This window comes from Microtus pennsylvanicus, chromosome 9 (assembly GCF_037038515.1).
Source record: "Microtus pennsylvanicus isolate mMicPen1 chromosome 9, mMicPen1.hap1, whole genome shotgun sequence".
NCBI lineage: Eukaryota > Metazoa > Chordata > Mammalia > Rodentia > Cricetidae > Microtus > Microtus pennsylvanicus.
Window position 1 is genome coordinate 44,726,045 of NC_134587.1, and position 12,021 is coordinate 44,738,065.

General features: G+C 51.3%; 1 protein-coding gene and 1 long non-coding RNA gene across 2 annotated transcripts in view; one reads left to right on the top strand and one right to left on the bottom strand.

The window, feature by feature from the left end:
- Positions 1-9,936, top strand: part of Lrrc8a (leucine rich repeat containing 8 VRAC subunit A) — a 28,830-nt gene extending 18,894 nt beyond the window's left edge. The window contains exons 3-4 of the mRNA XM_075985688.1: positions 823-2,975; positions 8,053-9,936. Of these exons, the coding sequence (XP_075841803.1) occupies positions 831-2,975; positions 8,053-8,328 (2,421 nt within the window). The 5' untranslated portion in view covers positions 823-830 and the 3' untranslated portion in view covers positions 8,329-9,936. The remainder of the gene's footprint in view (positions 1-822; positions 2,976-8,052) is intronic.
- Positions 9,937-10,056: 120 nt separating this feature from the next.
- On the bottom strand, positions 10,057-11,520 carry LOC142857456 (uncharacterized). The gene is made up of 3 exons (XR_012911821.1): positions 11,220-11,520; positions 10,829-11,089; positions 10,057-10,390 (listed from the first exon to the last, which is right to left on the bottom strand). It is a non-coding gene; the product is annotated as an uncharacterized LOC142857456 (long non-coding RNA).
- Positions 11,521-12,021: the final 501 nt, after the last annotated feature.

A 12,021-nucleotide genomic window follows, 5' to 3' on the forward strand; every position in this document is an offset into this window, starting at 1 on the left:
CTTTTGTTTCAAGACAGTCCCACTGTGTAGCCCTGGCTGGCCTACAACTCACTATGTAGACCAGGCTGGCCTCACTCACAGAGATCTGCCTGCTTTGGAATTAAGGATATATACCACCACACCTGGCTACATTTACAGATTTTTAAGCTTCAAGGTTTGTTTTACAAGACTGAGTTCTTGTGGGTTGGAGTAGGTAAGAATGCTGGCTGCAGTTGGGTAGGTGGTGGCCGTGGCACATGCCTTAAATCACAGCACTGATCCAAGTGGTCTACAGGACAGCCAAGACGTTACACATAGAAACCCTGTCTTGAAAAACAAGAAAACAGCCTCCTCCATCACCCGCCCCACATGCACAAATGAATGAGTTCTTGGTAAGCTTCCTCTGCTGTCCTCACTGCAGAAATCCCTCCAGATCATTTTTTTTAAAGATTTGTTTATTTATTATGTATACAGGGTTCTGTCTGCATGTATACCTTCAGACCAGAAGAGGATGCCAGATTTCATTACAGATGGCTGTGAGCCACCATGTGGGTGCAGGAAATTGAACTCAGGTCCTCTGGAAGAACAGCCAGTGCTCTCAACCACTGAACCATCTCTCCAGCCCTGAGTTTGTTCTGTTTTGACAGGATTTCTCTGTGTAGCCCTGGCTGGCCTTGAACTCAGAGATCCTCCTGCCTCTGCTTCTGCTTCTCAAATGCTGGGATTAAAGATGTGTGCAGCCACCACTGAGCTCCAATGGTGGACTATTTATATTCCTCCTTCCTCCCTGGGGTTTAGAATCGTGACTCTGCCTTGTGCTAACTCCTTACGGGTCCCTTTCAGGTTAAACCATGATCCCGGTGACAGAGCTCCGCTACTTTGCGGACACGCAGCCAGCTTACCGGATCCTGAAGCCATGGTGGGATGTGTTTACTGACTACATCTCCATCGTCATGCTGATGATTGCTGTCTTTGGGGGGACGCTGCAAGTCACCCAGGATAAAATGATCTGCCTACCTTGTAAGTGGGTCACCAAAGACTCCTGCAACGACTCCTTTCGAGGCTGGGCGGAGCCCACTTACCCCAACTCCACAGTCGCACCAACTCCCGACACAGGCCCCACAGGGATCAAGTACGACTTGGACCGCCACCAGTACAACTACGTGGACGCTGTGTGCTATGAGAACCGTCTACACTGGTTTGCCAAGTACTTCCCCTACCTCGTGCTCCTGCACACCCTCATCTTCCTGGCCTGTAGCAACTTCTGGTTCAAGTTTCCACGCACCAGTTCAAAGTTGGAGCACTTTGTGTCTATCCTGCTAAAGTGCTTTGATTCGCCGTGGACCACAAGAGCCCTGTCAGAGACGGTGGTGGAGGAGAGTGACCCCAAGCCCGCATTCAGCAAGATGAATGGCTCCATGGACAAGAAGTCATCCACAGTCAGTGAGGACGTGGAGGCCACTGTGCCCATGCTGCAGAGGACCAAGTCACGGATTGAGCAGGGCATCGTGGACCGATCAGAGACAGGAGTGCTGGACAAGAAGGAAGGGGAGCAGGCAAAGGCATTGTTTGAGAAGGTGAAGAAGTTTCGGACCCACGTGGAGGAGGGGGACATCGTATACCGCCTCTATATGCGGCAGACCATCATCAAGGTGATCAAGTTCATCCTCATCATCTGCTACACTGTCTACTATGTGCACAATATCAAGTTCGATGTGGACTGCACTGTGGACATTGAGAGCCTGACCGGTTACCGCACCTACCGGTGTGCCCACCCTCTGGCCACACTCTTCAAGATCTTGGCATCCTTCTACATCAGCCTGGTCATCTTCTATGGTCTCATCTGCATGTACACACTGTGGTGGATGTTGCGGCGCTCCCTCAAGAAGTACTCGTTTGAGTCCATTCGAGAGGAGAGCAGCTACAGCGACATCCCAGATGTCAAGAACGACTTTGCTTTCATGCTGCACCTCATTGACCAATACGACCCGCTCTACTCAAAACGCTTTGCTGTCTTCCTGTCTGAAGTGAGTGAGAACAAGCTGCGGCAGCTTAACCTCAACAACGAGTGGACGCTGGAGAAGCTGCGCCAGCGGCTCACCAAAAACGCCCAGGACAAGCTGGAGCTACACCTGTTCATGCTCAGTGGCATTCCTGACACCGTGTTTGACCTGGTTGAGCTAGAGGTCCTGAAGCTGGAACTGATCCCTGATGTGACCATCCCACCCAGCATTGCCCAGCTCACAGGCCTTAAGGAACTGTGGCTGTACCACACAGCAGCCAAGATCGAGGCTCCTGCTCTGGCCTTCCTGCGTGAGAACCTCCGGGCACTGCACATCAAGTTCACCGACATCAAGGAGATCCCACTGTGGATCTACAGCCTGAAGACACTGGAGGAGCTGCACTTGACGGGCAACCTGAGTGCAGAGAACAACCGCTACATTGTCATTGATGGGCTTCGGGAGCTCAAACGCCTCAAGGTGCTGCGGCTCAAAAGCAACCTGAGCAAGCTACCACAGGTGGTCACGGATGTGGGCGTGCACCTGCAGAAGCTTTCCATCAACAACGAGGGCACCAAGCTCATTGTCCTCAACAGCCTCAAGAAGATGGTGAACCTGACGGAGCTGGAACTGATCCGCTGTGACCTGGAGCGCATCCCTCACTCCATCTTCAGCCTCCACAACCTGCAGGAGATTGACCTAAAGGACAACAACCTCAAGACCATTGAGGAGATCATTAGCTTCCAGCATCTGCACCGCCTCACCTGCCTTAAGCTGTGGTACAACCACATCGCCTACATCCCCATCCAGATCGGCAACCTCACCAACCTCGAGCGCCTCTACCTGAATCGCAACAAGATCGAGAAGATTCCTACCCAGCTCTTCTACTGCCGCAAGCTGCGCTACCTGGACCTCAGCCACAACAACCTGACCTTCCTTCCTGCTGACATCGGCCTCCTGCAGAACCTCCAGAACCTGGCTGTCACGGCCAATAGGGTGAGTGGCCTGCCACAGGATGACCAGCTAGGTGCTCAGAGAACTAGTATCTCAGGACAGTCGATGCTTCTGGGGTTGAGGTCCTCACTTGTTTCTAGAAACAGGTGCTTGTTCAGGAGCCAGACTCCCAGGCCTCATTGAAGATCTGCTAAATCAGAATCTCAGGCTAGGACTCTATCCTTGTCATATAAGCTTAGAGTTCTGCCCCGATGGTGGTGTGGTCAGGTAGGGCCTGTGTTTCAGGGGTGTGTACAACATAGGAATCCCAAGACCAAGGTTTTCTTGGAGTGGGATGGTGGGAGGTAGGTCTTAACCTGGAGTTTGTGGTATCTGTTTCCCTCAGCTTGACTCCAAGATTTTGTGGCTAGGGGCCAGCCTGGGTTCCCTCCGTGGGTGGCTTTGCTGGCTGAGGCGAAGCCAATGCCTCTAGCTCCAACGTTACTCATGTCCTTCTCCTCTCTGCATTCGGGTGGTGGAGGGAAAAGTTGGGCTTAGGTGGAACAGCTTGTCCCCTACCTGCTTTTCTAGAGAAGAAAGTGTGCAAACCACTGGGGCCTAGCATTGAAACTGTAGGTGGCCCCTGTGTACCAACTCTTTGTATGACTGGAAAGCCCCACCAAAAGGTAATGGGCCAGTTAGATTGGGGTTAAGGGCAGGGCACTTCTGTAGCTTGTGGTCTGACCTCCTAGGGGGAAACCAAGCTGTAGCCACTGGATGTTGGGTGAGAGGTTTCTTGTACTCAGGGCCTTCAGGATGTCTTCCTGTAAAAGACAGGGAGCCTGAGGCTAGGGATCAGGAGACTGAGCACCGATTCAGCCACCACCTCAGTGCCTCCATTACAAAGGTCCTTTAAGTGAGTTCTGCTGGCTCTAGCGTGGGGTTGTGACCTTGAGCAGGTGTGACACCTCAGCCTTCTGTTCCCAGGAGCTCTGTCTACCAGCCACAGACTTGGAGGACAGTAGATCTAGTCAGGACTCGCCTCTGCACGGCACATACTGCTGGTAGCTTAGGTCCTTAGGCACCTCTAGTGCAGGTCCTCCTGATCCTCCATGTCAGAGGGATTGGGATTGGGACGATCTTTATTTCCCTACCCCAGCCATGGTTTATGTATATTGGAGAGTCAAGGATGACTAGTCCACCTCTGGTTGTTTTCACTATAGTGAGACCCATTGAAAAGAGGAATTAGAGATTCATGAAGGGGGAAAAAAGCAAAAACAGAAATAAAACAAAAACCAAACAGGACAATCCCTTCTTTAATATGTGTGTGTATGGCAGCGGGGGGTGGGGGGAGGTGGGGGGTACCAAGTGGCTCCCTCTGGCATAATGTTGGAGTCTGGTCACTCCAGGACGTTGGGGTGGACTCTCCATCCCTCACTCTGAAGTGTCTGCTGGGCCAGACTCCTACAGGAAGGTGTGAGCCAGCTTTCAGCCTTGCCTTATCTCGACCCCCACCCCCAGATTCTCACGTAGGCTTGCCTGTTAGTGTCGTGCCTATTAGCTGAGGTCACCCCTTAGGAACGGAGCTGGCGGAGGCATGTTGTCCTGTACTAGAGGAAGGAGACCCTCTGACACCCTGCTTAGCACATTGCTTAATCACATCCTGTCCTCACCCCCGGGAGTACCCAGAGAGAGGCCTTTTATAGGAAAAAAATGTGCTTGGACCAATTGCAGGCAGGCAGGGTCCTCCTGGACTTGAGACTACAGTAGGGTAGGCAGTGAGGTGAAAGGCTTGGATTGGACAAGGCTGCTAGGGACAGGAGTAAGAATGAGTCCTCCGTTGGGGCGGGGGTGTGAGGGAGGTCTCAGGACCTGAGAGGAACGATTGAGTATGCATCCCGTGTTGGACCCTGAATGAATTGTCCTGAGACTTTCAGAGTCGTCCTTGCGGTGCTCCTGCGAGGTGAAAAGTAAGGTCAGGTCGGAGCACATGGCTCCATGTCCATGGGGAGTCAGTGAAAGGACAGATGTGAATCTGGCTTGTGACAGGGCAGCAGGGCAGAGGCTGGCTTACGTGAGCTCAGAGTAGTGCCTTTCCAGGGGTGTTGAGGGAGGGTTGAGGAGCCGTGCAGGAGGGAGCAGACCGGAAGCTTCTGAGGGCCATCTTGGCTGAAGACCAAGTCGACCTGAGGCCATTTCTACGCTTAATCAGGGAGCCACTGAGGTCTCTGAAAAGGCAGGGTAGAGGGGATTCAGGGTGACTGGAAAGAACTTTAAGCCTTCAGTGAACTAGGGACAGCTCTGAAGGTTAGGTGTGGCTGTGGCCAAGCTACCAGAAGTACCTGCACTTTTCTCTGAGGCCTACAGAATGGTTAATGGCAGAGTGGTAGTGGTGAGGTTCTGGGGAGGGGACATTGAAGAAGGGATCTCAGGAAGCACCAACTAACTCTGAGTGTCCCCGTCTGTACCACTCACTGCCAGAACCATCTCTACTGCCCTTGACTGTATCATTAGAGGAGGTCACAGGATGTGTGTGGTGGTGGTGGTATGGGGGCAGGAAGGCACTGTGGCTATTCTGGGAAGGCTCTGGTCCCTGGGTCCTGCAGGACCCACTTCCCATCTACCCTTGACTTTCGTATCCCTGCACTTCAGATCCTTACCCCATCCCTGACCCTGGCCATAGCAGAGGAAGCTTTGGATACCCAGGTCAGACGTCTCCTTGAATAAGTCACTGTAACCCCCCTGTTACGGTGACTCTGAGGCTGTGGCCACACTCATTTTCCTGCCGAGAAAACTGAGTTGTTTATTAGGAACCAAAACCTCAGAGGTTTAGCTCCAAAACTGAGAAACGGTCCTGAGCTAGGAATGCTGAAGGTGAAAAGTATTTCTAGTTCAAGCTTTATGTTAAAAAATGGGGAAACTGTGCCAAGTAGCTGTGGCACACACCTTCAATACCAACGCTACCTACCAGTAGAGGTAGGCAGATAGATCTTTGTGATTTTGAAGTCAGCTTGGTCTACAGAGTGAGTTCCAGGACAGCTGGGCTACACAGAGAAACCCTGCCTCGAAAAACCAAAAATCAGCCAACCAAAAACAACAAAAAGAATGGGGAAACTGAGGCTCAAGAGAGCAAGAGGCTTCCCTGCTGCTATGGCATAACAGAGCGTTGTGTTTGACAAAATGAGAATGTGGTTCCTGTGTGAGTGGTGGCAAAAAGCAAAGCTTGTATCCTCTCACAAAAGTGGCCATGCACCCTCTGACAGGATAGGGTGTGTGTCACCTCTCCTTTGCAGGAAAATAGGAACAGTGGCGAAGTCCCTGAGAGTAGGGAGTCCCTGCTTGGGAGTACAGCCTAACTCCCCACCTGCCCATTCTTCTGAAGGTGGCAGTTTCCAGTCAGGTGTGGTAAGGACCCTTGTCTCTAGCTGATTGCCACAGAAGGGCAGGGGAGAGGCTGGCAGTCCTTAGGCTCTTCCTGCATGCCCAGGACACCTAGGATGGCTCTAATGTAGCTCTGTGGTTTGCCCCTTGCTCAGCCATTGCTGTGTATAGTCAACAGCTTTGCTATTTTTTTTTGTTTTTTTTTTTCAAGACAGGGTTTCTCTGTGGTTTTGGAGCCTGTCCTGGAACTAGCTCTTGTAGACCAGGCTGGTCTCCAACTCACAGAGATCCGCCTGCCTCTGCCTCCCAAGTGCTGGGATTAAAGGCATGCGCCACCACCGCCCGGCTCAGCTTTGCTATTTTTTTTTAAGACTTATTTATTTAGGGGGCTGGAGAGATGGCTCAGTGTTTAAGAGCACTGGCTGCTCTTCTAGAGGTCCTGAGTTCAATTCCCAACAACCACATGGTGGCTCACAGGTATTTGCAATGAGATCTGGTGCCCTCCTCTGGCATTCAGGTATACATGGAGGCAGAATGTTGTATACTAAATAATTAAATAAATAAATAAATCTTTATGTATACAGTGTTCTACCTACATAGCCTATAAGCCAGAGGAGGGCACAGATCTCATTACAGATGGTTGTGAGCCACCATGTGGGTGCTGGGAATTGAACTCAGGACCTCTGGAAGAACAGCCTGTGTTCTTTACCTCAGAGCCATCTCTCTAGTCCCAGCATCGCTATTGTACCAGATTCAAATCGTGGCACCACCTCTTACCTGCTGAACTTCAGGACAAGTTCTCATCGTCAGTCTTCTGTTGTCTGTCTGTAAAACAGAAACATTCTCAGAGCATTAGCTGGTGGTTTCGAACACTGAGTGGGAAAGCAGTGCCTGTGCTGAGAGCTAGAGATGCACAGGCACTAGGCATCAATCACATGGGTGTACATCCATGCATACATGCAGGCAAGGACTCAAATACATAAAAATAAGGATATCTTGGAATAGAAAGATGGCTCTGATGTTAAGAGCACTTGATGCTCTTCAGAGGACACAGGTTCAATTCTCAGCATCCACATGATGGCTAATAATGGTTTGTAACTCCAAATCCAGGGGACCTGATGCCCTCTTCTGGCTCCTGGGGTCACTGCACTCATGTGGTATACAGACATACATGGTGGCAAAACAGCCACACACATGAAAACAAATTAAAAAGATAGCATCTTCTATCAAACCTGATACCTTAACTTGATCCCAGGGATCCACACAGTGGGAAATTCACACACACACCAAACAAAAAGAAGGTAATCTTTAAAAAAAACAAAACAGTATCTGTGCTGAGTGAGCTCATATTGTGGTAAGCTGCAAACAGGAGTGCCAAATGCTTACTACTGGGCCCCTGCACTCCTGTTACCCTGGGACCTGACAGGTAAGGAAGGCGTGTCCTGGGAGAAGCAGTGGTCTAGCTGGGACTCTCATTGCCCTGGAATGTGAAGGTGAGTAGGGTAGGCAGTAACTGCCTGCTTGATAGGCCTGGCTAGACCACTCTGCACACTTAGAGCCCGCAGTTCAGGAGATGACGGACGAAAGGATTAGCATTCTGAATGTTGTAGGACTCAGGAAGTCAGGATAGCTTCCTGGAGGAAGTCACTGCAAAGGTAATACCTGTGTATGGGTAGCTCTTGACCAGGTTTATATGTGGAAAGCCCAAAGACACTGTCCAGCCATACACCTCACCCTGGCCCTTTGCTCCCTCCTGCAGATCGAGGCACTCCCCCCAGAACTCTTCCAGTGCCGGAAGCTGCGGGCTCTGCACCTGGGCAACAATGTACTGCAGTCGCTGCCCTCGAGAGTGGGTGAGCTGACCAACCTGACGCAGATTGAGCTTCGGGGCAACCGGCTGGAGTGCCTACCCGTGGAGCTGGGCGAGTGCCCACTGCTCAAACGCAGTGGCCTGGTGGTGGAGGAGGACTTGTTTAGCACGCTGCCGCCAGAGGTGAAGGACCGGCTATGGAGAGCTGATAAGGAGCAGGCCTGAGCAGAGCCTGGAGGAGCAGCAAGGACCCTCAGCGTGCCCTCAGGCCAAGTGGGCAGTTCAGTTCTCCCAGAACTGCTGGACAGCCAGCCGGGTCCAGCCAGGTTCAGCCATGCAGAACCTGGGCCAGGCATAAGCTGGGCCAGGACAGAAGACAGGAACTGAGGGGCTGGCCCCTTTTCTCCCTCTGGGACTCATACACCCAGGGCAGGCACTTGCTGGAGACCGGAAACTCTGAGACTAGTCTCCGAGTACAGTATTTGGACAATCAGGGTCTTCACCCTGGAGGCTGTCTCTGCCTCAGGGCCTGAGCTGGCACCAGAGGCCCAGGGACAGTAACTTAGATTTGGGTATTTATTTTTGCCACTTCCCATCTCCTCCCTCCAGATAACTTATACATTCCCAAGAAGGTCTGGGTCTGGGAAGTTTTTAAGAGACCTGCAGGGTTTGCCTTTCCTTTTAGGTGATGCTGACAGAAACAATGCCCACCCAGACTTAGGCAGAGCTAACCGCAGGACGGTCACCTTATTGGCACAGGGCTAGGATCTGGCAGCGAAGCTTGTGGGAGACCAGGCCTCCAGGTGGAAGGGTCAGGCCTGGGGCTTGCCCCATCAGTTTTTTGAAGCAATTTTAGGGTTTTTTGTTGTTGTTGTTTTGATTTTTTTTTAAGCTTTGAAAATGATGGTTTGGGTATTAAAAAAAAAAAACTAAAAATAAAAAAAGACACTAAAGGCCAGTGAGTTGAAGTCTCAGGATGGGTGGTATTTCCCCTTGAGCAAAGCAGCAAGACATTGAAGGAAACTTCCTGTCCCTGTGGTGTGGGCCAGGATGTTTTCCTGTCTGTCCTGACCTTGGTCCAGCGGAGCTGTTTGTTCTTCTCTTCTCCCGGTCAGGCAGCGCTTTTATTTTTGTTTGCTTTTAAGGTTTTTTTTTTTTTGTGTGTGTGTGTGTGTGTGTGTCTTGTTATTTTTCTTCTCCGTGGGTCTTGGCAGACACCCTTTACATGACTGTCAGCCAAAAGGAAGGCTCTGGAACTGCCAAGAAGGGAGGAGACTTGGGCTGGCTGATCCCCAGGGGACCGGTGCTCCATCCCTTCCTCCCCACCCCCATGATGCCACTCATGCACAGTGTTAAGGAGCCTCGAGCAGCTGCTTCCCCCAGACTCTGTCCCCACATCGTGTGTCGTGGGTTTGCTCAGTGCCACCACTCGCCTGTGCTGCTGCTTACATTGGCTGTCACCATCTGGTCCTGATTGGGTGCGGAGAGGTCACCTCTGGGAGGGCAGCTTCCATACTGGGCACCTGGTTTGCACACACAATACAGTTAGCACCTAGTGGCAGTAAGCCACTCAGCTTTAGATCAGTCACTAGGGTCCCCACTTTAGAAGGGTCCTTGCCTTAGATCAATCACATGGACACTAAGGCACGTTTTAGCGTCTCTTGTCTTAACAATTATGTCTGTCTCTGTCCCTTTGTGTTTTCTGCGTCGTGTCATTGGATGTAACCCTTGGAAATACTGCACACTAGCCTCTGACAACCATGAAGCAATCCGTTACACGTGGGTCTGACTTATGGACTCGGTTCAAATATCAAATAAATCTATAACAAAGTTGCCTTTGCAGGTCTCTGTGCATAGGATGCGATTTGTCCCTTCACTTCTGAGGTATCTTGGTCCTGGTTGACCAGTCTGCTGAGGGACTGTTTATTGGGCATCTACATACAGTGGTGCTCTCTGCTCACCCCTCTGCCCTGAGAAACTTAGAGTACCTTTGAGGCAGTTGCTGGATGCTCCAGGCATGGTTCCTGACCAGAAGTCTTGTGACCAGTTCATTTTCTGTTGTCCCAGGCACCTGTTTGGGCCCTCATGAGCTTTGATTGTTTGGGACTGGGAGTCATCTGGAATGGGAGCCAGTAGCCAGAAGTTCTTGTTCCATCCAGCCCAGTTGTTCTGTGCATGAAGCTAAGCCCATCTCCTCACTGTGTGGCCTCCATATCCCCATCTATGCCGAGGGCCTGTCCATCTTTCAGAAGATTCCTTGGGTTGTGATACCCAAGTCTGCATGGTTCTGCAAAGTAAGGTTGGCAGTGACCAAGGGGAGGCTGTTTGGATTCCAGCCCCTTTGGGGTCAAGGACAGACGCTCTGAGAAGTAGAACTGCCTTCACATCTCAACTCTACTGAGACCCTAGTTCCCTTAATTTTTTGTTTGTTTCTCTCCCCCCCCCCATTTTTTTTTCCTCATTTGTAAAATTGGAGTAATATTGGCACGGACAGGCTTGTTTGTTTAAAGGAGCCATGGTTATATAAAGTCCACTTCTATTCTCCGTGGCTGTAGTACCTAACAATGGTATATGGATTGGGGGAGGACAGGGGAGATGTTGCTGGGAAGAACCCAAGGCCTTGAACATGCGGAGCAAGTGTTCTTTTCATCCACTGAGCTCTCTCTCCTGGGTGATCTGTAGAGGATATTCCTCTCTCCTGGGTGATCTGTAGAGGAATGCTTACCTGGGTTCACAGTTGCAGAGACTAGACCAGGATCTGATGGTTGTACCCAGTGAGGGGTGCATGCTGCTTCCTAACATCGCAGGAGTTGGGAGCTGCAGGGCTAGCCTGTTCCCAGGAGAGGCATTAACCCATTCATGAGGCTGGACCCAGACACTTCCTCCCTGTGGTTGTTGGATGCAGCGCTGCAATCTCAGAAGTTTGGAAGCTGAATCAGATTGCAGAGAATGAAGCCAGTGCAGGCTGTAGAGTGGCCAGCCGGACCTATGGAACAAGCAGAGAGGGCCATGTGATGCTTTACCAAAACTCAAAGTAAGTGGAGTTAAGTTTCTAATAGATGAATGTAGGGGTTACAAGCTCAAGCCATAGCATTGCCCGGTGAGCAGTCTCCTACCTTCTGAACCTTGTGCACGTCGGGAGATGACGCCAGGAGTCTTTAGGTGAGGAAGAGAGACCAAAGTGTGATCTCAGGAGGCCTGAGTTGCTTGGGCAGTTCTTCTGGAACTGACTGGAGCCTGTCTCCCTTGCTCCACAGGGGACTGACCCCTCAGACCTGAGCCAGAACCCCCTCTACCCGTGCCCTTGTGGATTGTTGGCGGACAGTGGGTTCCACTCACAGTAAGACCCTCTTCAAACCTTCAGGTCGGGAACTTCCCTTCCTGTCTGGTCTGATCTAATCTGGTCCCGGCCCCACCCTGTTTCCACCCTGGGGTAGGGATGGGGGTTGAGAGATGTTTAGGCCAGTGCCCCAGACCCAGAGAATTCAGTCTGGAACTGGTTAGTTTCTGGGGAAAAATGATGTGGAAATACCGCCCACCCTCCCCTCAATGCCGGCGGAATGAAAAAGAGTGCAGCTTTCTTACCCCCCTCTACCACCCCCTACCCTCCGCCCCCACACTCTACCTAAAACCACAGCAGTGGCCTAACCCCTACTTACAAAATCAACTTAGAAAACTTGGAGAACTGAGAAATAGTTTTAAAAAGCAAGATCAGCACCTCACCCCAACTCTGCCAGCAAAGGGAGAAGAAGTTGGGAGGTACTTCCTAGGTGTTAGCCCCAGGCCAGCCTGGCTCCTTATCAGCCATGATTAGTACTTGTTATTCACTGGATTCTGTTATCACCAGCCTCAGAAAGTAAGGGCTGGACCCCCACTGCCTGCCTGGCCAGCCCCTGCTCCCAGTCTTTCGTGAGGCCC